Below are 23,348 nucleotides of genomic sequence, written 5' to 3' on the forward strand. Positions count from 1 at the left end.
CACAAGAGGTTCTTTAAGAAGAAAATGAAGGCAGAGGCTCAGGTGGGCTCAGGTTGATAAATGCACGGCTCCTACCGTGCAATCATGACATGCTTATAAGCCGAGTGCGAACCTGTGTGTTATATTTCCTTATGACAGGGCAGAGAGTGAATGTGGGTCACCTGATTTGCCACTAAATGGAACAAGTGTGAATGAGTAAAAGGATTGATCGGATGCATTTCCTAATTTCCTGCCTCGATTCCTACAACATGGGTTGAGGTGGAGCCTGATTTTGACCACACTATCGATCAGTTCATCCGGCAAACAGACACCACGAACTTACGGCTGAAAGGCGAAGCTGGGTCACTGACAGGTGCTGAGCGCAATGTGCGTGATGACAGTCTCATGGCCCATCTTTATGGGATGATAGATTTGCAGCTGAGAATTGGGGGTCACTCGGCCACAGCTGAGGAGAGGGCTGATTTAAAGCATCTATACCCGCTCAATGCTCATGCTCAATAGATGGTTGGCATAGGAAAGGGATGCAAACTCCCCGATGATGAGGATGTCAACACACCAAAGTGCTCTGATGCTGAGCCAATGCATTCGGATGGTGAGGGAGATGGTGACAATGGAGAGGAAGAACATGATGAAGAGTGGAGAGCGTCAGATGATGACGACGCTGCTTGACTAGGGAGTTTTCTTGCACCCTACTCTTTGAATTTTTGTCATGTCTAATTGTGTATGCACTGTGGAAACTGCATGATTTAAGTGCGGGGTGAGAACTTGTAGCTATTGTTGGTTGATAGCATTGGTTTTGTTGTTATTGCTTTTGTGTGTTTTTTTGTAAGTGGTAGAAATTAGTAGTTGTTAGATTGTGTTTATTTTTAGAATTTGCTAAGATTGTTTTGTTTTCTCTCTAAAACAGAAATAGATTGGACTCTTCCGGACGATGGATTTCGTAGGCAGTTTTCTTGAGGGAAGTAAGTCTAAAGAAAATATCAAAAAGAGTTTTTTTTAGGTAGTGTAGTAATTGTCCCTTGGTTTTTCTTTGGGTCGTGGTTCTTTTTCAAGGGTTTTTAGTTGAACCAGGTGTAGGTAGTTTTTAATTTTTAGGAGTAGGAATCACGTGGCTAAGCACTTAATCGCAGCAATATCCCGACCTTGATGATGCCTTGAGAATAATCAGTACTCCGGTTGAGATGCTTAGGCTCAATTTTTGACTCTAGGATAAATACCTTAAATCAAACTCTTAAATTTGCTTAACTGATTTGACTGGAGTGTCGTGATAGAACCAATTCTGAATGAGTTATGTGTCATGTGTTTGTAAGGTTTTGTTGTATTCTGTGCAGTGCAATTGATGTCGAGTACTTGCCCCGTGTGTGCAAAGCGAAATGGAAATCTTGTTCAGTCTGAGAAGTGATATAAGAAGTTCTTTGTTGAGCCAGATATATATAAAGTACCCACCTGAATGTTATGTATCATAGTTAACTTCTTTGAGCTTATAATCATGTTTCTTTGGTAAGCACATTACAAGTCGTACCCTTTTGTTTGAATAAACCGTATATTTGAACCTTGTCACCTCTCGTAAGCACTTGAATTGTGATGAATTATTGAAAAGTTAAAGTGTGGGGTGGTGATTTGGCTTTTGAGTGGAACAATGAAATCAGGAGAAAGGTGCATCGAAAAAAAAAATGTGTCAATAAAAGCCATTTGGATAGAAAAAAATATATTGAAGGTTAAAGAATATTGATGGTGGTGGCTTTGGACATAGTGGTGCTTAAAGAATTAGGGGTAAAATATATTGAAGTTAAGGTGGAATCTTGGTTTGACATAAATAAGGGATTGAAGGTTGAAGTATTTGTATTAAAGTGCTTAAGGGAGGTGTAATCACTTATACCAAATGTATCCTACCCGACCTGCAGCCTATATTACAACCAATGAAAGTCCTATTTGATCTTAGACTGAATGAACTCGATTAGTAAAGTATTACACTAAGGGCAAGTTTATGGTACGTCACTTGGGGCATATGAATGTTATTTCTAAGAGCGAGTGAATTTTTCCTATCTTGAATTCCTACAGTCTTAAAATGCAAGGTGTGTGGAACTAAAGCTCTTTGATTGGGTGAGGGCACATGATTCATAAATGAAAGGTAATGTTGTTGACCTCCTTGTTAGAGTAAGTAAGTGAATTGTGAATAAAGCATGGTATTTGTGAGTCAATTATTGAGGCGAGGATGTCACGCCTTTGTGCTTAAACTATTTTAAAGATTCTTGGTATAATAAGTTAAGGGAATTGCTAAATAGGTGGTGTCCATAAGTGTAACTTGATTGCTCGAGGACGAGCAAATGTTTAAGTGTAGGGTATTGATGTGTGGCTATAATTCATGGTTTTTGCACATTTTATGCCTTGCGTTTTACATGCTTTAATGTTAAATTACACTTTGGTTGAGCGTAATGGAGTTTATTTTATGTGTAGGTATATCAGAAATGAAAATAGAGCTAAAGGAATGCTTGAACATCGAAAGTGCGTTCGAGAACGGTGAAAAGGAGAAGTCGGGCAAAAGCCAGCCAAGCCAGGCGACGCCTGCTTAAAGCCAGGCTTAGCCTGGCATTAGCTAAGCGCTACCCAAGCGACGCCAGGTCTAAGGCTGGGCCCAGTCCGAGTTTTGTTGGTTTTGGGTGTTTTCCGGTTCGACCAGAAATTAACCTACACATTTAGGGCTTGTCCCAAACATATAAATAGACCCAAAAACGTCACTTTGAAGGACTTTTGTAACTGGAGGCAAGAATAGCTCATGTCACACATACTTTGGAGTTGGATTCATTGATTTCTACATCTCTTTATCTTTACTTTGTAATTTAATTATGCAAATTACTTTGGATATCGTTACTATGAACATGAGTAGCTAAATATCTAATCTAGGGTTTTGATGAACCTATTGGAGGATGAATTTCTTGCTATGTTAATATAGATTTGCCTTAATACTTTCTCTATTTGTTCAACTATATTGTGATTGTTGTTGATTGAATGGCCCTCAATCGGCTGTGCCTATTTAGTATGCATTACTTGGGAGAGAGTGTATATTTAGGTAGTTGTTGAACAACACTACTCTTAATGTATATGAGGGATCAATACGAAGGGTTTAAAGGTGGGATTAGGGATAACGAAACTTTGGGTGTGATCTAAGTGAGCTGTAACTAAGGTCAGCTAGCGTAATTCGGGAGAATATGTCTAGTATATTGTTGTAATTACTCGGGAGAGAGTTACAACAGTCAGAGTGCTCATGATCGATAGAGAATACTTAGGCAAAATTATAGCAAACATAACACAAAGGATTCCGACAAAAGGGGAAATAAGAACCTTAGACCATTCTCATTCTTGCTTACAACCAGTTTATAGCTAGTTCTTAATTATTGAATTTTTATTACGTAATATTTAGTTAACAAACACCCAATTTGTTAATCAAATATCTCTGAAGATTGAATACGTGGATTTTTGCGAGTCCAATAGCTGTGATTGATAGCTCAAGATTCTCAGACACGGGACTCCGCCTGTAGCTTACAAGTGGATTACTCTTGCAATGGCTATTTTGTTTTTCTTCTTCTGTTTCTTTTGTGTAGAAGATGCATAAGTAAGGTTTCTTTGTTAATCATTGCATTCTTCAATTTACAGATTCTAATTCCAATCCTACAATGGGAAGCCACTGCATTTGGCCGTCCAGTGCTTGCTCTCGTACTGGTAGCTTCTTTGGCACTGTTTCCGGTATTCCTGATTCCTTCTGGACCATCAATGTGGCTCGCTTGAATGATCTTTGGATATGGTCTTGGATTTGTTATTATAATGGCTGGAACAACAGTTGGGATGACCCTGCCATATTTCGTTGGTTTGCTTTTCCGAGATAGAATTCATGTGAGATACCTTCATGTCTTGTCTAGTTTATTAGTTCATTGGTCTTGTGGACTGGTAATAGTAATTTCCTGTATTGTGCTTCATGCTGTTTAGTTGATTGCATCTGCAGCAATGGTTAAAGAGATGGCCTCACAAGACAGCCATGATTAGACTGGTGGGAGAAGGAGTTGGTTTCATCAATTCCGTGTGGTTGCTGCATTTAGGATTTCGCCATTTCCATACGCAATCTTCAATTATGCAGTGGTAGTGACAAAGATGAGGTTCTGGCCTTATTTTTGTGGATCTATAGCAGGAATGATTCCGGAATCCTTCATTTATATCTACAGGTAAATACCCCACACAGCACCCCTCCCTTCTTTTCTATGTTTATTTGCTTATGTTGTCTTCCTGCAATTTGTATTCAGTGGTCGGCTAATGAGGACATTTGCGGATGTGCAATATAGGAACCATCACCTGACTAGAGTTGAGATTGCCTATAATGTTATTTCATTCATTATAGCGGCATTCACAGTCTATGCCAAGAGGACACTGAGTCAACTTGAAAGTGAAGAAGAAAACAATGGTGAAGGCTCTGCCTCCGACCGTGGGAGGTTAGAAATGGAACCTCTCCCAACTGAAAACTCCAAGCGTCCTAGTTTTTGCTCAACTTTGTAGTAAGAGGAATGTTAACCCTCAACTCTGTCTAGGGAACTAGTGTAAATAATTTGAATTGGAGCGGCATGTTTTATATATCCCTCCATATTTGTATCTAGAAATCGAAAGATGCTTATTGAGAAAAAAACAGTGTTATGTAACTAGAGCTGATGCCTGACTAATTGATCCTGGAAAATGAAGACAACATTTGATTGTGGAGCATGAACATCTCTCCTTCTCTCTCAATGCAAAGACAACCACATATACTTTTAAAAGAATAGTTAATTGTTCATTCTTATTATGCTCATCAGAAATGCTAATAACTGTATAACTAAGGAGTTGTGTGATGATTGTTTAGATAAGAAAGTTCAACAGTTGATGAGATGCCTTCAATTGCAGGTCTCTTGGAAACACAGATGCTTTCTAGTGTTTCCATGGCCATCTTATTTTGGGTTGATGAACCAGCTCTACCACCTGTTGCCCAGAACTTGAGAAGCCCTTCTATTTGCTGATCAAATATTCCTTTCTTAAATCTGCTTCCCATCTGTGTCCATGTCAAATTTGCACAATCACACACAATTCTTATTGAAGAATCATCATCACAACAACAACAAACCCAGTGTAATCCCGCTAGTGGGGTCCGAGGAGGGTAGAGTGTACGCAGACCTTATCCCTACCTTAAGAAGGTAGAGAGGTTGTTTCCGGAAGACCCTCGTCATCATTGTAAATTATATTATATATATCCTTAAAGACATGTAGAAGAACTCTATACCTGTGTGACAAGAGCATATAAGGGCAAAGTACTGTAACTGCAAAGAACTTGGACAATCACCCTGACACAACAAAATGTACATGGTTACTTTAAGCCAAAAACCAATACTAGTGTTTCTTGAAATTAAAAAAAATTACTATGGGATGTGAGGGTTTTACCCAATAACAAGTCTTGGAATGATGAAACCTAATTCTTCCATGATGCATGATTTGAACCCATAAGTACACTGAAGAATTGTCAATTAACATGTTTCATGTTAGAGCACTCAGCTAGGGTGAGACAAGAAGAAAAAAGTGATTGAAGTTAAATAAAGAAAGTGAAGTTACCCAAATCCAGACAAAGAAAGCAATCTCAAAGGAGTTTTGGAACAAAATGAAGTGAATGAGGTAAAGAACTAGAGTTGGACTGTGAAACCAAAACAATTCATCAGAAGGTCTAACTGGTGTGGTTTCATCTACTACTGACGACCTCTCTGCTACTTCTTGAGCCAGTTCTGTTATTATGTGTTCCAATTTTGTTCCCACTAGTAGTAATAGCTGCATATATTTTTACACATGTCATAATATATATTGTTATATAAAGCAACTTGACAATGGCTTGTTTTCTTTTGTTATTGTTTTGTGAATTCTTGACATTAAAAGGGGGTGGGGGAAAGAAAGATTTCTCACTTACAACTAGAGGTAAAAATGATAGCCAAAAGTAAGTGTGCCATCCTGCAAATTTGAACATTTCATTACATTATTAGGAGCAGTTCATTGCTCAAAATTAGATATATAATTCCAGAAATGGGAAGAAAAAAAGAAGCAAGATTAGGACTAAGATCCATAGGCTAGGATAGAAAAATACCTGCAATGTTCATCAACAAAAAGAGAACGACAAAAAGCCACAAGTACCAACTGTTCAAGATCATTTTCCAAAATTTAGCTTGATATTATATATAATTGAATCTAAATTATCATCTTAGCTATAATTAGTATATGTATGCTAATTTACCTGATTCCGACAATCTTTTTGAAATCATGCTCTAGTGTCCGCATCATATATTTGTGAAAATCAAATTTAGGATTGGTTGGACAATGTTCCTATATACATAAACGAACGTATTGTAGTTAAAAAGCTGTAGTTCCAATAAAAACATAGAATTGACACAAATTGATAAATGAAAGATAATGGAAAGAATTACTGCTTACTCTGATAAATGCAGACCGCAAGACAATATAATCTGACTTGGTTACTGAACCATAAAATTGTTTTAAAAATGCCACCTATTATATACACATGAAAAATGTTAACTCTGGTACCAAGAAAAAAAAAAAGTTATGTTTCCACATTTTTCTTCTGAGGAATACTATAAATTTGTGGTATGAGAAAAATATTTTTCGGAAAAAAGTCATCTTGATATTTGGTCGTCAAAATATATTTTCAAGGAACATTTTTTTTTATCAAACCATGGAATTCTCACTTTGTGTGGAAGTCGTTTTCCTTCGCATCATATTATTGCTCCAAGCCTCCAACCAACAATTAAACATTATCATCAATCTTTAATACTATTAAATCTCGTTTGGTTGCACTTAATGAAGATCTGAATCTTAATTATTATTAAGTATGTTTTTTTTTACTTTACAGTCACTTAATGGGTTTGAATAGGTCTGTATAATTAATATCTATAACAAAGACTTAATTTCATTAAGATGATATCATCCACATTCATTACTAACAACCGTCACCGCCTACCATTATCAACTATTACCACCACCATCACTACCATCCTCAACTGTAACCGCCACTACTACCCTCACCCACCATCTCCACCACCATCATCCTCAACCATAACCACATTTTCACCCACCTCAACTACCACAACCAGTCACCCCATCACCATCCGACATTGTCCACCATTATAAACTACCACCACCCACCATTTCCTTCCTCAATCACAACCACCACCCACCATTATTAACTATCACCATCCACCACCACTATCCTCAATCAAAATCGTACATTATCGCTATCAATCACCACTAGTACTACCTAAAACCACCACTATTAGATTAATTAGTATTTTATTCAAATTTTATGTTTACTAATTTTTTTTTAAAAGATAAATTTTATATATTCAGATGTTAAAAAAACACTCAGTCTTAATCATTTATCAGATCTTAATACACATCTTCATATTCAGTTATGTATCCAGATTCAAACGTTTTAATCTTAAATAAACAAATGAGGCCTAAATTTCTTTATTAAAATATTATCCGATTTGCTAATATTATTATCATTATTTAATAAATATATTTTAGAAAAATTATTATTCACTCTCCAACCAAGCATCAAAAAATAATTATCATTCTTTAATAACTTATTTTCTATAAAATATTCTTCAGTACTCTCTAACCAAATACCGATTATTTAAAAAAAAATACTTTTTGAAAAATATTTTCAGTCATTCCAAATACACCAGGTCGATCAACTTACCGTCCAACTCACGACAGTGTATTTCCTCCAACGTCTACCAGCTCTATCCATGAATGATTTAAGATGGATAATATGCACTACACAAAGAGGAGATATCATGGTAATAATTAGTTAAAAATCCTATATTGACTTCAGAAAAATTTAGAAAAATGAATATAAACAAATACCAAATAAATATCAACACAAAGTTTACCATGGTGTGGCCTGGGTTCCCTTTGAATTGAGTGCTCCCAATGTCCCCATTGACGTTGTATCTATTTACACAAAGAAGGAGGTGCTAAGTGGTAAATTTTACATTACGTGGTTGCGTACTAATTATTGAAATATATTGTTACAAATTACAAGTAAATAAAAGGACAACACTAACTTAAGGTCATGATATTAATGAGACAATATAAGCTAAGTTATAAGCTTTTGAATAATATTATCAATTTATCATGCGGCATAATATATCCTTTTTCTACTGTCAATTTGGTATTTGCTCAATATGTTCCCTTCCAGAATTTTTTGAGAAGAAATTAAAGAAGGTTGTAATTTTCTGTCAAAAAGATTTAAAGGACACCTACCTTAGCAACTCCAAGAACCATGGTCGTGGCACAAAAGACCACATGTGTGAGTGCCAACACAAATATGAAAATGTGCAGTTGATGCAATGCCTCCAACGATAAAAGTGGAACTTGTCCCTACACAAAAAAAATCAATAAGATACTTAAAACAATTAGTGTGGATTGTGGATCACACTCTATATATGTATACAAATAGACTTAATTTGAGTCGCGCTAAGCACTATTTAAAAAACTATTTTAGAAATGTAACAACATATATATATACCTTATGACGGCTACAATGGTCTACACCGTTACCTCCAGCTAAAAGATGTCTCCCAGTTGTTGTCGTGAGATGATTAGAAGTACCAGATTCTTTCAACGTACATGGAAGCATTATTATGGATATATTTTTAGGAATGCATAGTTGGCTTACTGGCCCTTGGAACACCGTCAATAATAAGGAAATAAACCCCAAAAGCATCAATTCTGGAAATTCAAGAGCCAAAAGTTTTTTAAAAAAAATTAACTATATAATCGCGTTTTCCTCAAAATATTGTAACGAAAATGTAAGTGTCAAACCTTCTTTTAATTTCTGCAGGGCCTCAAATAATGCATCTTGTTTCTTGTCCCGGAAGAACTGTATGCAACATGGTATCATTAAAACAATAATAATATGATACTAAATGCTTTTAATTTTGCCAAAATGTACAATAAATTAGGCTCCGTTTGTCCATAAAAAAATCCTTTTTTAAATTTATTATTTAAAAAAAATGTGTTGGTCCATGAATTTTAAAAGCTTTTTACAAAATTTCGAAAATAAGTTTTTCAAATATTTCAGAAAAAAAAAAATTCTCCACTTACAAATGTGCAACATTTTTTCAAGTAAAATGCATGCATGTCGAAACATAATTTCAAATTCCAAATAACATTTTTCAACTGAACTCCAAATACCATTTTGTTTTCAAACATTACCATTTTTTATGTCCAAACGCCTACTTAATAAAACAAGTACCTTTCCAAGACGATGAAGGCCACGTTCGGCAAGAAGGGAAATAAGAACAATGACGATACAGACGACGGCGACCACCCATGTTGGTGTATACTCCAGCGACTGTGACTCTTCTTCCGCCATTATATTAATTAATTACTAAAGCTTAATTAATGCACTCATGCCCGCGTGATCTGCAAATCCCTGAACCATTCATTGTATATAAAGGAAAATTAAAGGTAGAGAAACAGCTGCCATGTCTGAAGCTAAGGCAAAGCATAAGTGAGAGAGAGGGAAAGTAAGTAAAGGTGCGCACGCAAAGAACAAATGCTATCACTGTGCTTGTGAGATTTTTCCAATTAAAAAAGACTTAGTATTTGATTAATTGTGACAAGAGGGGTTGCTCTGATGGTAAGCAATCTCCACTTTCAACAAGAGGTTGTGATTCAAGTCTCCCCAAGAGCAAGGTGGAAAGTTCTTGGAGGGAAGGATGCCGAGAGTCTAATTGGAATATACACCAACTAGAGGTGTGTAAAAGTCTCATCAGAAATATATTTTTGTTAATTAAGTATTTTGGAATACTCTCAAAAAATAACTTCTACTAGAAACTAGAGGTATGTAAAACATGTCTTTGCTTTGCACCATATCTTTCTAAGAAATTCTTAATTACTTCTCTAGAAAAAAAAGAAATTCTTAATTACTTCTCTAGAAAAAAGAAATTCAAAAGTACATTGTCCAAATGACACCTTTGTTTTGCTTAAAACAAAAGGCCTAAGGTACTACTCCTGTCATCTCATTTTTGGAACTTTGGGATACTATACCTTGTAAAGGCATATTTTAGAAAGACTGATATCTTCGGATTGATAAACATTCTCAAGATTTGGCATCACACAAAATTCTTGTCGATGGGTCTCGCACTCCTTTGTAGAGCAGTGACAAATGCGCTACAAAGACTCGCTTTCGCTATGGCTCTGGTGGGTTTCATTAACTAAGCCACTGTCTATAAGTCACCGTCTCGTTCTTCAAAAGGCACACGGTCATAGTCTAAGTTAGTAATGCTTTCAAGTTTCAACTATTGGACTTTCGCCATCTAGGGTGCAACATTCGGGTTGCTTCACCTAGTTGCACGACACTTGTATTGCTCTCCGATCCCACAACCCCCATTATTTTCACGGTGTAGGCAGCTCGCATTTCGCCCGCATCTACTACCAGAATCGTTTTTGATTTCTTTTCCTCTGGCTACTAAGATCTTTCAGTTCACCTGGTTCTCTCTTGCATGCCTATGGATCAGCAATCGAAAAGTTGCCCTATTCAGAAATCTCAAGATCTATGGTGACTTTCTAACTCCCCGAAACATTTCGTACTATGTGTGAGTGATAGCGTATGCGTCAAGACTTACTAATCATGGTCTAGCCTAAGCTATCCTCTAGGAACGTTTGTGAGAGACGAAGGGGAAGTCAAAGGGTGAAATGAAGGGGTAAATAGATTTGGGTAATTTATTTTCACATATATATATATATATATATATATATATATATATATATATATAATGAAATAGTTTGTAAAGGAAACCAAAGAAACATGCATATGTTTTAAAGTTTAAACGTTACACCTTAACACCCTCAAACAAGGATGCATAATCAGTGGGTTCTTATCATTGGGTCCCCAACAACACACTATATAAGTCCTACAATAGCCCAGTTAAGGGAATACTTCCTTATCAAAGAACCACACCCAAGGAAATTCGAGGAGATTGTTACTAACGCAAGCTCCTAAAAATATTCAAAACAATAAGGCAATGGATCAACTATAATAACAAAATAAATATAAGTCAAAAAGATAAATTTATCGAATAACTAATTAGAAAGAAAAAAACCTTCACCTAACAAAATTTACAACCAACTAATAATAATTACGATCTATTGATTGATATGAGGGGAAATATTTTTCATAGAAAAAGAATTCTCGAAAGATATTATTTTAGTGTATATAGATGTATGGGAGTTGGACGCGAGCGCATAAATACCAACACTATACACACTATCATATGCAAGAAAGCATATACGAGTCAGTCATGCCAACAAGAGCAATTGCCTATAGTGTCGTGATAAAATGTACTCCAGTTAAGTTCATGGAAAAATGGACAATAATTTTGTGATAAAATATGAGATTATTAATCTCGAATTTGGTTTTTTTTTGCCTCAATATAAATGATTCCAAAACCAATTATAACTTCGCTATTATTTTTATATCACATTCATGTGAAATAATAACCACAATGTCTCTCTTGATTCAAAGTTCTTTAAGAATACCATAATTAAAATTGAAAATAGAAGTTCCGATCCGTTTTTATAGCTCTTCTATAAGAGCGGGCCTTTTTCGAGTCCAATTCTTTTCTATTTTAAGACGACCTCGGGTTCCACTAATCCTGCTCTATCCAGTTTGAAGTCCTATAAACTATCCAAATTTGTATATTATAATTCAAACATATATATTTTTATTATAATCAGTGTATCTTTTTCTTTTTTAAATTTAATGAATCTATCTATCCAAGAATACATCTATTAAATAATCCGATTATTATTTATTTACTAGTAGTTGTACCCGCGTGATGTGCGGTCAATATTATAATTAAATTGTGATCGGGCTTGTTTGACATTAGATCGTATTGCTTTAATAAGTATCAATTGTCAACTTATTTGTTAATATAATATACTCAATAATAAAATCTCTATTAAATTAAAAGAACTTATATAGTCATTGAATAAATTTTTTGCTTTATATTTTCTTTATTAAATTATTCAATATTTAGTATTCTTACATTGTTAATATAAAATATTACTTTATTTAATATTTTGTCATATATTTTATTACTTTTGAAATATATTTTTATTTTGAAGCTAATTCTATTGTTCTTTATTTTTGCAACTTTTTGACTGAGAGCACAGTTAAACGGTTAATTTTTCTTTTCAAAATGACACTCGCTATCCATCTTCATCTCCTTTCTCGCTCGCCGGTCCAAGGCGCCCTTTAATCAGCCCCATAGTTAACCATTTTCACTGAACCGGCCAAACACTCCAACAACCACCAGCACCCGCCGGAAAAGATCCGTCATTATCATCTGAAATTGGGAAGACAGACACTTGGACAAAAAGCGCGATTCAGCACCAAAAAGCACAAAATACATGTACTTATAATCAGATCCATTTCTTAGTTGCTTGCATTTTCATAAAGCATTGGAAAAAATGCTGCGCCTAAGGGCATTTCGTCCGACAAACGATAAGATCGTGAAGATTCATATGCATCCGACGCATCCTTGGCTCGTCACCGCTGATGCATCCGATCACGTCTCCGTTTGGAATTGGGAGCACCGCCAGGTTTGTCTTCTCGTGAAATATTTTCGGTATTATGCTTTCTGTTTGTTGGATTAACAAATAATAGCAAATTGTGTTGCTAGATTATTTATGAACTGAAACCTGGTGGTGTTGATGAGCGGCGTTTGGTTGGTGCTAAACTGGAGAAGCTTGCCGAGGGTGAATCAGGTAGGTCTGCGTGCTTATTAATTTATGCTAATTATTGTTAAATTGGCATTTCAGTAACATTAGCAACATCTGTTACTACGCCTCAGTCGCAGACTACTAGGAGTCGGGTATATGTATCATCTTAAATTGACTAATTTAGGTGGAATTTAGATTGATGTTAATGTTGTATGCAGAGCCTAGAGGGAAACCTACAGAAGCCATACGAGGTGGGAGGTAATTGATTCTTACCTTGGACTTCCATTTTCTTTCAGTTTCTTTAGTGTCTTCGTTGAATCTTAGTATGCCATTCTGGTGCATGGTTCAAGTGTAAAGCAGGTTAGCTTTTACGATGATGATATACGCTTTTGGCAACTCTGGAGGAATCAATCTGCTGCTGCCGAGTCCCCAGCAGCTGCTGGTCATGTCACCTCAACTTTTACTTCTCCTGCTGCATCAACCAAAGGGCGCCATTTTCTTGTGATTTGTTGTGAGAACAAAGCTATCTTCTTAGACTTGGTGACAATGCGTGGCCGCGATGTACCAAAGCAGGAGCTTGACAACAAATCACTTCTATGGCAAGTCTTAAATCCGTCAATATCTTTTTTGTGTTATCTACTTTTTGGGACTTTTTTTGTTCTTAACGAATTAAATCTTTTTGAAGCTGCCTAAAAGCTAAACTATCTTGCTGCACTATTTTTTAGGACTACCATTTCCCTTGGAAATTAAGTTTTCTATGCCACTATTTGATAGAATCAGCGTTGCCAACTACCAGCCAAGTTAAAGCATCTCATGTTTGTCCCACTTAATCAACACTTCACTAAGTGTGCTTGCTATTTCTGACTGCTTTTACTCATTACAACAACCACTCCTCATTCCTTGCTCTCCAGTATACTCCTTTTTTAGTCTGGAAAAAGTAGATTTTTGGGACCAGCATCCAGACGATGCAAAAGCAATACAAAAACAGGTGGATCCTGTACACTCCTTTCACTCCTATCTAAAATTCAAGTGGAGTACAAAATCCAAAAACATTAGAGCATTATTTACATTACAATGGTTACACCAAGCAAAAGGATTCAATAAGCATGCATGAATTGGAGTTGAGACTCCATCAAAAGATTCAAAACACCTCAGGCTCCTCTCCTTCCTAAGGCTCCAATGCAACAAGATGGAACCACTTGCCATGTATTTCTGATGGATTTCCCAATTTTCGCCAGCTAATAAATACTTCCTTCAGCCTCATTGGTACTAACCATTGTACTCCCAAAATGCAGAAAAACATGTCTCACATGTTCTTTGTTATAGGACAATGCAAAAACAGATGATCTATGTTCTCATTCTTTGTCAAGCATAAGTAGAACCTGTTTCAGATTGCTATACCTCTTTTTGTTAAATTGTCTTGAATTAAATAAACCCCCAAATTGCCAACCAGCTAGAGATGCCACTTTTCGTTCCTCACCGCTAGACTTTATACATTGAAGTGAGGAAAAGTCTCAACAACAGTTGGGAAACCGAAAGTGAGGAAAATTACTATGTTTAACAAGCTCTAAGTTGAATTAGGCAGGTATGTCTTCAACACTTCTTTTTGTTTAGGCTAAATGGGATTATGAAATAGTGAGTTGGAAAGAACCTTTCGAGATGACAATGGAGATAACTAAATCATATATCAATGACTTATCACGCAATCACAGTGCAAGCAGAGGGGGGTGAACATGATGTAAACTGGGTTTTAATGGGGTGTATTGACTTGGTACAAGGAAAGACGAAAAATTCTATAGGAAGAGCCGTCTGCGTAAAGAGGGCTTTGGGATTGTTCATGGGTGATCGGTAGAGATCTTTGAATGCTAAATTTACCAAATTCATAAAAGAGTTTGTGGAGATGACACCAGACCTGTCTTTAGTTGATTTGCCTCTTCATGGAGCCAATTTACTTGGTTTAGAGACAATTCTGGCAATAGAGCTTCAAGAATTGAGTCAATAACGATGACTGGGTTCAAGTACATGAAACAGAGAGTTCTTGCCAGAACCATCTCAGATCATTGCCCAATTTTGTTGAAATGCGGACTGGGATAAATCGAGAATGACTTCAAATTTGATAATATGTAGTTGGATGTCAAGGGTTCATTGAATTGGTTGAAAATGGTGGAATTCCTACCAGTTGAATGACAGACCAGATGTTAGAATTGCTAAGAAGCCAAGATTGCTGAAAAAGGATGACTAATTATATAAATAATAGAGTTTAACTTTTACCTTATCAAAAAAAAATTATATAAATAATAGAGTTTGTTGGTTTTTGGTTTGAGCTAAAATGGATACTTCTTTTTCATACTGGTGTTTGGTCTTCTTGCTTACAAAAGTTGTTTTCTGGGTCATGGAAAGTTGAAAGACCATATCTGATTATCTTAATTTGCTTGTTCTTTTGAATCGCTTGCAGTATGGTGTTCCTCTCTAAAACAACTGCTGCTGATGGGCCTCTTGTGGCTTTTGGAGGGCCAGATGGTGTAATTAGAGTTCTTTCAATGATAACATGGAAGGTCTCATTTTAGGATATTTGGTTTCTCAAGTCTTTCTGATATTGTTCCATTCATTGTCAAAATGAGTAGATGAATAAGACTTCTTCTGCAGCTTGCACGAAGATACACAGGAGGTCACAAGGGAGCAATTTCTTGTTTGATGAGTTTCATGGCTGCTTCTGGCGAGGTACTTGTTATGCTTCCAGTGGATGCTTAGATCCTTTTTATCCCCTTACACTATGTAGTGGACTTGAAATTTTGATCCATAACCTAGTATCTCCCATTTATAATTCTAGAGATAGATTGTGTTTGAAAAATCTCTCCTTGATTTATACTTGGCTAAGGCGATGAACATGACTTGGTTAAAGTTGAAAAAAAGAGTATTTGAATTTGAAGTTGAAAAAAAGTTGAAGTTTGTGAGTTGAAACTTAAAATACTCTTGAACGTGTTTTTCAAACTTAAAATTCTCTATTTCAAGTTTGAAGTTGATATAATGGACCAGATTGTTAAAAAAACACTTATTTCAAATATTTGAAATAATATCTAAGCAGCAGATTTTGGTTAAGCTGGTTTCCTTTTTTGATGTGCTTGACATTTTCCTCTTCTCTCTTCTTGAAGAATAGAAGTGTTTTTCGAGAAAGAGATGGTACCATATTATGCCAAGATATGGTGCATCTCTGCAGCTTTCGTATAAGTTAAACCTGCAATTTGTTTGAAATTGATCTTCTGTGTGCGGAGGAATCAGCCAGTAAAGATTGTGAATCACATCAACAATAAAAAAAAATTGTGAATCACTTCTCTTTTAGACTTTGAAGGCTTGCTGGAGCCAAAATAATAATAGATTGATTGTGAAAAGTATGTTTTCCAGTTTTTATGATAAAACACAGAGAGCTTAAAGAGGATTTTCAACCTACAATATAGCTGTACTTCAACTTAAAGAATGGTGTCCTCTCTCTAACAGCTTAAACTTTCTTTTTTGATAAGGAACAACTTAAACTTTAGATTTGGTGGTTCACACAATTCAATAGAAGGTGAACTTAGGTTCTTCTGAAGTATTTCTTGTCTTAGTAATTCATTTACTGTCAGATTGAAAAATCTCAAATGGAGCATATAATTTGTTAGGACAATGTTGGTTTCTCTGTTAGAGAGAAATAAGGGGAAAAAGGGTAACATCGATCTGAGGTTCTTCGCTTGCGTGGTTGTATACCTAGTTCACTTTGTAGTTATACATTGTTAAATGAAACTGGATTACAGAAGTATATATGCTTGTTGTCCATCCATTCCCATCTGAATGTCCCTTGTGTTTCCCTCTCAATATGTTAACTGAGAAAAAGAAACTGAAGTTCCGAAAAGAAAATGAATTGTTGTAATGAAGAACATGGACATTTTACTCTATGAGATTTTTTACTTTAAACAGAACTGCTGTAAGTGTCAATTATGTGTTCTCGTATAATTTACATAAGAAAATTGACTAGGTTCACCAGGCAGAAACTGTTATACTTTTAATATTTTGTCTGTTTGATATCTCATTGCCATTTTCTTTGCTATCATGTGTATGCAGTCTCTTCTAGTTTCTGGTGGTAGTGATGGATTGCTTGTACTTTGGAGTGCAGACAACGCTCTTGATTCGAGAGAGCTTGTTCCTAAGCTCAGCTTAAAAGTATCTTCTTATTCCTTCAGTTTTATCTCCTTTTAAATTTCTATTGCAACTTAATTTCACAGTAAGATTTTCATTTGCCATTGCTAAAAGCAAAAATGAGAACAATTAAGCCCATGGAATGCATCTGGAAAATCACTGATAGATGAAATTTGATAGAACTGCAAGTCCTTACCTGCTTCTATCAAATCCTTGAAGCTTTTCTTCACCTTCCAATGTTATATTTTATAGGCTCATGATGGTGGGGTTGTTGCTATAGAGCTCTCTAGAATGATTGGTAATGCACCACAGCTCATTACTATTGGTGCTGATAAAACATTAGCAATCTGGGACACTGTCTCCTTTAAGGTATTGGTGCAAGATCTCTTTGTTTGTAGCTTTACTACGTGGGGATATATTCTGATAATAATAATTTCAACCCAATTGTAGGAACTGCGTCGAATAAAACCTGTTCCAAAACTAGCTTGTCACAGTGTAGCATCGTGGTGCCATCCACGGGCTCCCAACCTCGATATCTTGACCTGTGTCAAAGATTCCCATATATGGTAGGCGTACTTCACATGCCTCCCTTGGAACATTATTAACACTGCTTAAAGTTTTCCCTCTTCGGACAGAACATGATTTTCTGTTGCAACTTTGCAGGGCAATCGAGCATCCTACCTATTCTGCTCTTACAAGGCCATTGTGTGAACTTTCTGCACTAGTTCCTCCACAATTGCTTGCCTCTCACAAGAAGCTGAAGGTGAAACTACGGATAAATAACGTTTTTTATTTTAATGTTCTTCTTGCTGTATATCTTGTCTTTCAAATTCGACCTATTTTTCCTTATGCAACTTCTTAGGTTTAGGAAGATTGATTATTTGAAATGTTAAATCTACATTATGATGGCTGGAAAAATGAATAACCAATAAGAGTTTAGTGTTTAAGACGAGCAAAGCCTTCGTGTATCAAGTCTGGCAATTGCAATGGGAAAGTAATTTTTATCGTAGTTTCCTTTTTGTAAGAAGAATTTCCACTAGTTTCTTCTGCTAGATAATTTTGAGGATTGTTTACACACTATCATATCGTATAGGGTTAAAATTCTACATTGAGAGGCATCTAGTTATTTGACTTTTTGAAGATGAATTGACTACATCTTTTTCATGTTTTCTCTCTGGTCTTTTAGGTTTATTCTATGGTTGCACACCCTTTACAGCCACACCTTGTAGCTACTGGAACCAATATTGGCATTATTCTGTGTGAATTTGATCAGAAGTCTCTTCCTCCTGTAGCAGCACTGCCAACACCAACAGGAAGTCGTGAACATACTGCTGTCTATGTAGTTGAACGAGAATTGAAGCTGTTGCAATTTCAGTTATCCAACACCACTCCTCCAGCACTCGGAAGTAATGGCTCTTTGAGTGACACAGGAAGGTTCAGAGGAGAGATACCAGAACAACTCTATGTCAAACAAACCAAAAAGCATATTACTACTCCAGCTCCACATGATTCATACTCGGTTCTTTCTGTCAGCAGTTCTGGAAAGTAAGTGGTTCACAGATGCTAGTGATACTCAATCCCCATATCAGCCTTAGTGTAGCAGGCGGCATTTAGTATCTTCAACATTGTCATGATTTGTCTTATTGCCTCATATTGTTAAAAGCCTCATCCATTATCTCTATTATGCCTTTTTTAGGTTGTACCGGACAGTTTTACAAGGTTTGAACTGTAATGTTTTGCAGGTATCTAGCAATCGTATGGCCTGATATTCCTTACTTCTCTATCTACAAGGTCAGCGATTGGTCAGTCGTTGATTCTGGAAGCGCAAGGCTGTTAGCTTGGGATACTTGTCGAGATAGGTTTGCTTTGTTGGAATCTGCACTCCCTCCTAGAATTCCCATAATTCCAAAAGGTTCATCTAGAAAAGCGAAGGAAGCTGCTGCAGCTGCAGCACAGGCAGCAGCTGCTGCTGCTTCTGCTGCTTCTTCTGCTACTGTTCAAGTTCGTATATTGCTGGATGACGGGACATCAAATGTATTAATGAAGTCAGTGGGAAGCCGAAGTGAGCCAGTTATTGGCTTGCATGGAGGGGCATTACTTGGTGTGGCCTATCGAACTTCTCGAAGGGTTAGCCCTGCTGCTGCTACAGCAATCTCAACAATTCAATCTATGCCGTTATCAGGCTTTGGAAGTAGTTCTGTGTCTTCATTTAGCACTATGGAAGACAGTTCTCAAAAATCTGCAGCTGAAGCAGCACCGCAGAACTTCCAATTATACAGCTGGGAAACATTTCAACCAGTGGGTGGTCTTCTTCCTCAACCAGATTGGACCGCGTGGGATCAAACAGTTGAGTATTGTGCTTTTGCTTATCCGCAGCACATTGTCATATGTTCCTTGCGTCCGCAGTTTAGATACTTGGGGGATGTGGCAATTCCTTATGCGACTGGGGCAGTTTGGCAGCGAAGGCAGTTATTTGTTGCTACACCAACTACCGTTGAGTGTGTTTTTGTGGATGCTGGGGTTGCGCCTATTGACATAGAAACAAAAAGAAGAAAAGAGGAAATGAAACTTAAAGAGGCACAGGCAAGAGCTGTTGCTGAACATGGAGAATTAGCATTGATAGCAGTCGACAATCCACAAACAAATCCACAAGAGAGGATAACATTGAGACCCCCAATGCTACAAGTTGTGCGGTTGGCTTCTTTTCAACATGCACCCTCTATTCCTCCATTTCTGTCATTGCCTAGACAGTCAAGAGTTGATGGTGATGCATCGAGTGTGCTCAAGGAGATGGAAGCTCGTAAAACTAATGAGGTGGCAGTTGGTGGTGGTGGGGTTGCAGTAGCTGTCACTCGTTTTCCCGCAGAGCAAACACGACCAGTTGGACCTCTTCTAATTGTAGGTGTTCGAGATGGTGTTCTTTGGCTAATTGATCGATATATGTGCGCTCATGCAATATCCCTCAGCCATCCTGGTATCCGTTGCCGATGTTTGGCAGCTTATGGAGATGCTGTTAGTGCAGTAAAATGGGCCAGTCGACTTGGCCGAGAACATCATGATGATCTAGCGCAATTTATGCTTGGGATGGGTTATGCTACTGAAGCACTTCATTTACCTGGAATATCCAAGAGGTTGGAGTTTGATCTGGCCCTGCAGAGCAATGATTTGAAAAGAGCACTTCAGTGCCTTCTAATAATGAGCAACAGCAGAGATATTGGGCAAGAAACTCTTGGATTGGATCTGAACGATCTTATGAGCATGACAAAGAAGAAGGAAAATGTTGTTGAAGCTGTTCAAGGAGTCGTTAAATTTGCCAAGGAGTTTATGGATCTCATTGATGCTGCAGATGCTACAGCACAAGCTGATATTGCTCGTGAAGCTCTAAAAAGACTAGCAGCTGCTGGTTCCATAAAGGGAGCTCTACGAGGTCAGGAATTAAGAGGTGTTGCTTTACGGCTTGCAAATCATGGGGAGTTAACACGACTCAGTGTATGTCACTTGCTTTCTTTCTGCTTTTGTATCCAACTGGTTTTGCTGACACAACTTGGAGTATGTCACCTGCTTCTTTTCTGCTTTCGTTTCAGATCCTCATATACGTAGAATTTTACGAACTGGCTCTTGGCTGCCTTTATACCTTTGCCATTGATAATAAACCTCCCCAAGTCTGGATTGACCATCTATGTTATCAGATTTAAATTGATTTGACCTTCGGATTAACCATTGATTTACATTTCTACATTATATTCTTTTCCCATGCTTCTGGGTCTGAAGGAATAACGGAAGTAGTCAAACTCTAAGGATACATTCAGTTTTTTTCTGCTTCTAGTATATTTTGTCATCCCCCTTACTCGACTCTACTAACATTATAAGGGTTTTTTGTGAAATTTGAGATCGGTCGAATCAGCTGCATGTCAGGATTCAGAATAACTGATAAATCTTTTGCAGAACTTGGTAAACAATTTGATATCAGTTGGTGCGGGACGGGAGGCTGCATTTGCAGCTGCACTTTTGGGAGACAATGTACTTATGGAGAAAGCATGGCAGGAAACTGGGATGCTTGCTGAGGCTGTACTGCATGCACATGTAAAATTTCATTCTCTAAATGTTGGATTTCAGTCTATTGATTTAGTAATTGTTATTAATGGTCTCATTAATTTCAGGCTCATGGGCGACCTTCATTGAGAACCTTGGTCCAGGCATGGAACAAAACATTGCAGAAGGAGATGGAACACACTCCATCAACGAAAACCGATGCAGCAGCTGCATTTCTGGCCTCTCTTGAGGGACCTAAGCTCACAAGTTTGGCAGATGCTGCAAAGAAGCCACCAATTGAAATACTGCCACCTGGTATGGCATCTCTATATGGTCCTAATCCCGGTCAAGCCAAACCTCTTTTGGGGAAACAGGGCCTTCCACAACCTGGCAAACCACTACTTTTAGAAGGATCTAAAACGACAGCACCAATTGCTTCTGTTCCTGCTGGAAGTGATACAACTGCAACATCAGAATCAGGTGTTCCTCCTAAATCAGAAAATGGGGCTTCAACTACACTGGAATCAAGTAATCCACCTGTGGCGGACTCTGCTGCTGCACCTGCGTCAGAAACTGGTGCTGCACCTGCATCAGAAACTGGTGCGGCACCTGCGTCAGAAACTGGTGCTGCAACTGCTCCAGAAACTGGTGCCGCTTCTGCAGAATCAAGTACAACCCGAGCGTCAAACTCAGATGCTTCTGTTGCAGCTGAATCAGTTGTTCCTGCTGCACCAGCATTGAATGAAAAACCTTCAGACAATCAGGCCTTGGTCTTGTCGACGTCAGCTGCTGTAGAACCAACCACAACAGGTGAAATTATTCCATCGACTTCAGCCGCGGGTCAACCTCCTGCACCAGATAGTAAGAAACCAAGTGTTCCTGGTGAACTTTTGATGATTGATTTTTCTTGACGTGCTCTTGTATTCTCACCTCTCCTCATGCAGATTCTCCACGTATGAGCGGTACAGTTCCTTGCATTACATTTCTTATAATCTTGGAATAGAATCTCTTTACTCTTTCTATTCTTTTAAAGCACTACGCATGCTGCAGCCCGAAGCTGCGTGTTCATTGATAGGAATGTTACCTTAGGTGTTAGATCGGTTTTGTTGTATATTTGTTTGTCCCGTCCGTTCCTTATTCTTTGATTTGGTGAAATTTTGCCATTCACATTATTTTGTGCTCGTCTTCCTTGATTTTATAACCTTTTTCTTTTTTAAATTTGACTATACCCCTAATTAATTTTTTGCTCCGCCTTTTTTCTTTTTCCTGTTTCTTTTAATGGATGGAATTAATCTTGATTTGGTTCAAATTCTTAGGGGTAAACATGCTTGTGAGTTGTGACGCTTCGTTTTTGGGGTTTGGCATGCTTCTTCAATCACTCTCAATTTCGTGGTATTCAATGTGATCTCAAGGCTTTGAATGTATCACTCATCAGTTTCCTATTTAATGTGTTTGTGATTCAAACCAGTCAGATAATTAAAAAATCTCATTTCATGCTTGGTATACGGAAAAAAATGAAAAGAAAAGGAAATAAGTAGGTGAGACCTCGTCAAAAATTCGTAAATCAGATGGAGAAGTTTCTACTTAGGTTCGGAAATAATCAACATTTTGGAGCCTTTTATCAAGTTTGACCAATAATTGTACCAAAAAGAAGCAGTAGGGCGAAGTTTGAAAATGGCCTTTGGCGTTCGATTCACATGGTATTTCTGAGTTCCAACTTCCAACCAACATTGCACTAATTGCTATTTCCTGCGCATATATTTTAAGTACATATGAGAATAGACGTCAAACGTTGAATACTTGAAAGCGAATAAGACTTTAATTTGAACCAAACAATCAAACTATGATCCTAACCTCATTGATTAGTAGGATTTGAAATTTATCTTGCACTAATTAAGGTATTAATTTGTCCATTTTCTTTTTTTCTTGTAACTACTTTAAAATAAAGTTATGATAACAGTGATCTTATTTTCTTATTGAAGTAATTCAAATATCGTAGAATCAATCTCTCAATTGTAAAGTAATTAAATGTTTCCGTATTATAGTCTAACAATGTTGCGGATTATGTGCCGGCTGTTATGTTTCATTGACATAGGGAATTTTATCAAATCTTTATTTCTATACACCAAAAAGAGAAAAGAATCATCCATTTCTATGGGAATGTGATATAGAGTGGTCTCTAATTCCCCCCACTTTTAATTCAAAAATTGCCATACCATCTTTATAGAAATAAAAAGTTATCTCGTCATTAACATGGAAATAGAATATGAATAGAAGACTTTAAATTAAACAAAATCCAAAATGTAGGAGGATTTTGCTTTCATGTTTGACGGAGAGGGAAG

General features: G+C 37.0%; 2 protein-coding genes and 1 pseudogene across 2 annotated transcripts; 2 read left to right on the plus strand and 1 right to left on the minus strand.

Annotated features, from left to right (window-relative positions):
- Positions 1-1,731: 1,731 nt before the first annotated feature.
- On the plus strand, positions 1,732-4,688 carry LOC104228468 (uncharacterized; annotated as a pseudogene).
- Positions 4,614-9,515, minus strand: LOC104228456 (MLO-like protein 13). The gene is made up of 14 exons (XM_009780918.2): positions 9,332-9,515; positions 8,899-8,956; positions 8,603-8,805; positions 8,338-8,454; positions 7,965-8,025; positions 7,772-7,848; positions 6,487-6,561; positions 6,290-6,378; positions 6,143-6,192; positions 5,969-6,009; positions 5,623-5,832; positions 5,455-5,522; positions 5,297-5,357; positions 4,614-5,068 (listed from the first exon to the last, which is right to left on the minus strand). Exons 1-14 carry the CDS (start codon positions 9,449-9,451, stop codon positions 4,856-4,858), a joined length of 1,443 nt encoding a protein of 480 aa, XP_009779220.1. The 5' UTR covers positions 9,452-9,515; the 3' UTR covers positions 4,614-4,855.
- Positions 9,516-12,305: 2,790 nt separating this feature from the next.
- On the plus strand, positions 12,306-22,250 carry LOC104228457 (uncharacterized). Its single transcript, XM_009780919.2, has 14 exons — positions 12,306-12,684; positions 12,765-12,849; positions 13,023-13,062; positions 13,155-13,403; positions 15,260-15,359; positions 15,451-15,525; positions 16,900-16,998; positions 17,227-17,343; positions 17,425-17,540; positions 17,638-17,737; positions 18,161-18,519; positions 18,717-20,463; positions 20,920-21,057; positions 21,135-22,250. Exons 1-14 carry the CDS (start codon positions 12,553-12,555, stop codon positions 21,915-21,917), a joined length of 4,140 nt encoding a protein of 1,379 aa, XP_009779221.1. The 5' UTR covers positions 12,306-12,552; the 3' UTR covers positions 21,918-22,250.
- Positions 22,251-23,348: the final 1,098 nt, after the last annotated feature.

Source organism: Nicotiana sylvestris, chromosome 1, assembly GCF_000393655.2.
Source record: "Nicotiana sylvestris chromosome 1, ASM39365v2, whole genome shotgun sequence".
Lineage (NCBI taxonomy): Eukaryota > Viridiplantae > Streptophyta > Magnoliopsida > Solanales > Solanaceae > Nicotiana > Nicotiana sylvestris.

Coding starts and splice junctions, on each gene's coding strand:
- LOC104228456 (XM_009780918.2), bottom strand. CDS start 9,451: ATGGCGGAAGAAGAGTCACAGTCGCTGGAGTATACACCAACATGGGTG. Junction 6,379..6,486: donor TGCGGTCTGCATTTATCAGA/GTAAGCAGTAAT, acceptor TTATGTATATAG/GAACATTGTCCAACCAATCC. Junction 5,358..5,454: donor ATTCCAAGACTTGTTATTGG/GTAAAACCCTCA, acceptor TTGTTGTGTCAG/GGTGATTGTCCAAGTTCTTT.
- LOC104228457 (XM_009780919.2), top strand. CDS start 12,553: ATGCTGCGCCTAAGGGCATTTCGTCCGACAAACGATAAGATCGTGAAG. Junction 12,685..12,764: donor GGAATTGGGAGCACCGCCAG/GTTTGTCTTCTC, acceptor TTGTGTTGCTAG/ATTATTTATGAACTGAAACC. Junction 15,526..16,899: donor TCATGGCTGCTTCTGGCGAG/GTACTTGTTATG, acceptor ATGTGTATGCAG/TCTCTTCTAGTTTCTGGTGG.